Source organism: Primulina huaijiensis, chromosome 18, assembly GCF_012295235.1.
Source record: "Primulina huaijiensis isolate GDHJ02 chromosome 18, ASM1229523v2, whole genome shotgun sequence".
In the NCBI taxonomy this organism is placed as follows: domain Eukaryota; kingdom Viridiplantae; phylum Streptophyta; class Magnoliopsida; order Lamiales; family Gesneriaceae; genus Primulina; species Primulina huaijiensis.
Window position 1 is genome coordinate 14043575 of NC_133323.1, and position 2693 is coordinate 14046267.

General features: G+C 41.3%; 1 protein-coding gene across 1 annotated transcript; it reads left to right on the plus strand.

Moving 5' to 3' along the window:
* Nucleotides 1-952: 952 nt before the first annotated feature.
* Nucleotides 953-2418, plus strand: LOC140963949 (uncharacterized). The gene is made up of 3 exons (XM_073423429.1): nucleotides 953-1285; nucleotides 1442-1733; nucleotides 2054-2418. Exons 1-3 carry the CDS (start codon nucleotides 953-955, stop codon nucleotides 2416-2418), a joined length of 990 nt encoding a protein of 329 aa, XP_073279530.1.
* Nucleotides 2419-2693: the final 275 nt, after the last annotated feature.

Genomic DNA, 2693 nt, shown 5'->3' on the forward strand with positions numbered 1-2693 from the left:
GTTTATGATTATGCATAACAAGTATGAAAAATATGATTTTATGATTTTTATGAAATTGTTTATGCAAGAAAGTCACGTTATACATATTCATGCTTATAATATTTTATGTGCAAGCTAAGTTTAAATTGCATGGATTTTTATTACGTATTATTCGTTATTCACGGTTTATGCATTCTGAGTTATTAGACTCACTAGACTTGATTGGTGCAGATGATGTAATTGAGGAGACAGGAGGCGGTGACCAGTGAGCAGACTCGGGCCAGTGGCAGTGCAAACCCGAGGACCTTTTAATTTAAATTATATTATTACGCACGTTTTTTAAATTATTTACTCTGACTTTTGATTTAGTAGGATTGGTAATAAGCAAATTACATTTATAATTTTGTTAGACTATTTTTAAATTAAATTAGTATATTTTTTGGATTTTAGGATTAATTGGATGTTGGTAATTTTTTTTAAATGATGGAGTTTTAATATTAATTTTATTTTAGTATGAGTGGTGACCGTTAATTTATTTTAAGAGCTATACTTTTAATAAATCATTTAATAATAAAATTTTAAATTTTTCCGCAAATGTTAAAGTATTAGTATTTTAAGATACGGTTCGTCACAATTGGTATCAGAGCGAAAGGTTTCCTGATATAAGGTTTTGCCACTGCTGGTTGCGAGAAGCTCATGGAGTCACGCCTCAAGTCTATAAGTTTTTACGATTTTAAATATATTAAGTATTAAGTGCAAGTTCCTTTAAACTGCATGTTTAAGTTTTTGAATCACTTTAGCATGTTATATGAGTAATTCAGTTATGCATGTTGGTTACGTGTTGGGTTAAATTGTGGTACAGTATGCCTCCTAGGCGTGCTGTTGATTGTGAGAGCCGTGAGGCTCATGATGAGCAGAGAAATCCCCCCCCCCACGTACACCACCAGACCTTCAGTCTCAGATGCTCGCGGGTATGACTCAGTTCTTTGCACAGTTTTCGAGGAACAATACTGAGGTGGATAGGAGGACAAGGCCTGAGGCAGCGTATGAGCGATTCCGTAAGATGGATCCCAAGGACTTTGGGGGTACGACTTATACTATGGTTGCAGAGAGATGGATTAAGTCCATAGAGGTGATCTTTACCTTTATGGAGCTGCAGGATGCTGATAGGGTTAGGTGTGCCACTTATTTGCTGAAGGACGATGCTCGGTTATGGTGGGAAGGAGCATTAGTGTCTGTGAATCTACAGAATCTGACTTGGGAAGGCTTCAAGGAGGTTTTCTACTCCAAGTACTTCACCGATGATGTACGCTCCCGATTGACTAGGGAGTTTATGACGTTAAGACAGGGAGACCGCAGTGTGGTGGAGTTCGTGAGGAAATTCGAGCAGGGGTGTCACTTCGTGACCCTGATAGCTAATAACGCAAGGGAGAAACTGAGGCATTTCATGGATGGTTTACAGTCGATCTTGCGCCGTGATGTTCGTGTAGCTTGTCCTTCTAGTTATGCCATTGTAGTGACAAGAGCTTTAGCGGCTGAACAGGATTTGAAGGACATCGAGACTTATAGGCAGGGCAAGAGGCCATTCCAGGCACCTCAGCGACAGGTTCAGCAGCCAGCTAAGAAGCCGTTTCAAGGGCCTAACAAGGGAAAAGTACAGCAACCACAAAAGAAGGCCGCTCAGAGACTTACTAAATATCCAGTGTGCCCAAAGTGCAGTCGCAAGCATGAAGGAGAATGTTTATGGGGTTCTGGCAAGTGCTTCTAGTGTGGATCGACTGACCACGTACTCAAGAACTGTTCACAGTGGAAGCAGCCGACTCAGGGCCGAGTCTTTGCGATGCATGCCGAGGAGGCAGACCCAGACACGACACTCTTGACAGGTAATATAATTTATTTAGCACCGTATTATTTGTTGGAATATATTTTGCATGGTTCGAATTTTTGGGTATACTAGTAGGCTAATTTTCGAAATTTGCATGAGAACTTTAGGATAGTGGATTTAGCCTATGCATGAGATTAAGTTAGCCTTTTTGTAAATTGTTGGGTTGAATATATGCTAACATTATCTCAGGGATGATCTATATAGCTGGAGTAGCCACAAATGCTCTATTAGATTCTGGGGCTACTCATTCTTTTATATCAGACGGCTTTGTGAAATTTTTGGACGTCAAGCCCACCAGGCTCGATGTGAGTTATTCTGTGACCATTCCATCTGGAGAGAAACTGTCTACTTCTAGTGTGGTCAGAGACTTGAGTCTCGAGCTACAAGGCCACACAGTATATGCTGACCTTATAGTATTGCCGATGCTCGAGTTTGACATCATTCTAGGAATGGATTGGTTGTCAAAGAATGGAGTAACAATCGACTTCCAACAAAAATCAGTGAGGGTCAGACCATTAGGTGAAGAGGAGTTTGTGTTCGAGCCAAGTGGATGAAGCAACTTGCCTCGGATGATATCATGCCTTAAAGCAAGGAAGCTTATAGCTAAGGGATGCCAGGCATTCTTAGCGAGCATTATTTCAGCCCCTGCTGCTACCAGTCAGACAGTAGCAGAGGTCCCAGTTGTCAGAGGTTTTCCCGATGTATTCCCTGACGATATCGCGGGTATCCCACCTGAGCGCGAGGTGGAGTTTTCTATTGAACTTATGGCAGGTACTGTGCCAATCTCCAAAGCACCATATCGATTAGCGCCCGCAGAGATTAAGGAGCT

Excerpts from the sequence above, each read along its gene's own strand:
- LOC140963949 (XM_073423429.1), top strand. The coding sequence starts at position 953 with ATGACTCAGTTCTTTGCACAGTTTTCGAGGAACAATACTGAGGTGGAT. Across the intron at positions 1,286-1,441 it reads CCAAGTACTTCACCGATGAT|TCGATCTTGCGCCGTGATGT; the intron begins GTACGCTCCCGA and ends GATGGTTTACAG. Across the intron at positions 1,734-2,053 it reads AGAATGTTTATGGGGTTCTG|GGATGATCTATATAGCTGGA; the intron begins GCAAGTGCTTCT and ends ACATTATCTCAG.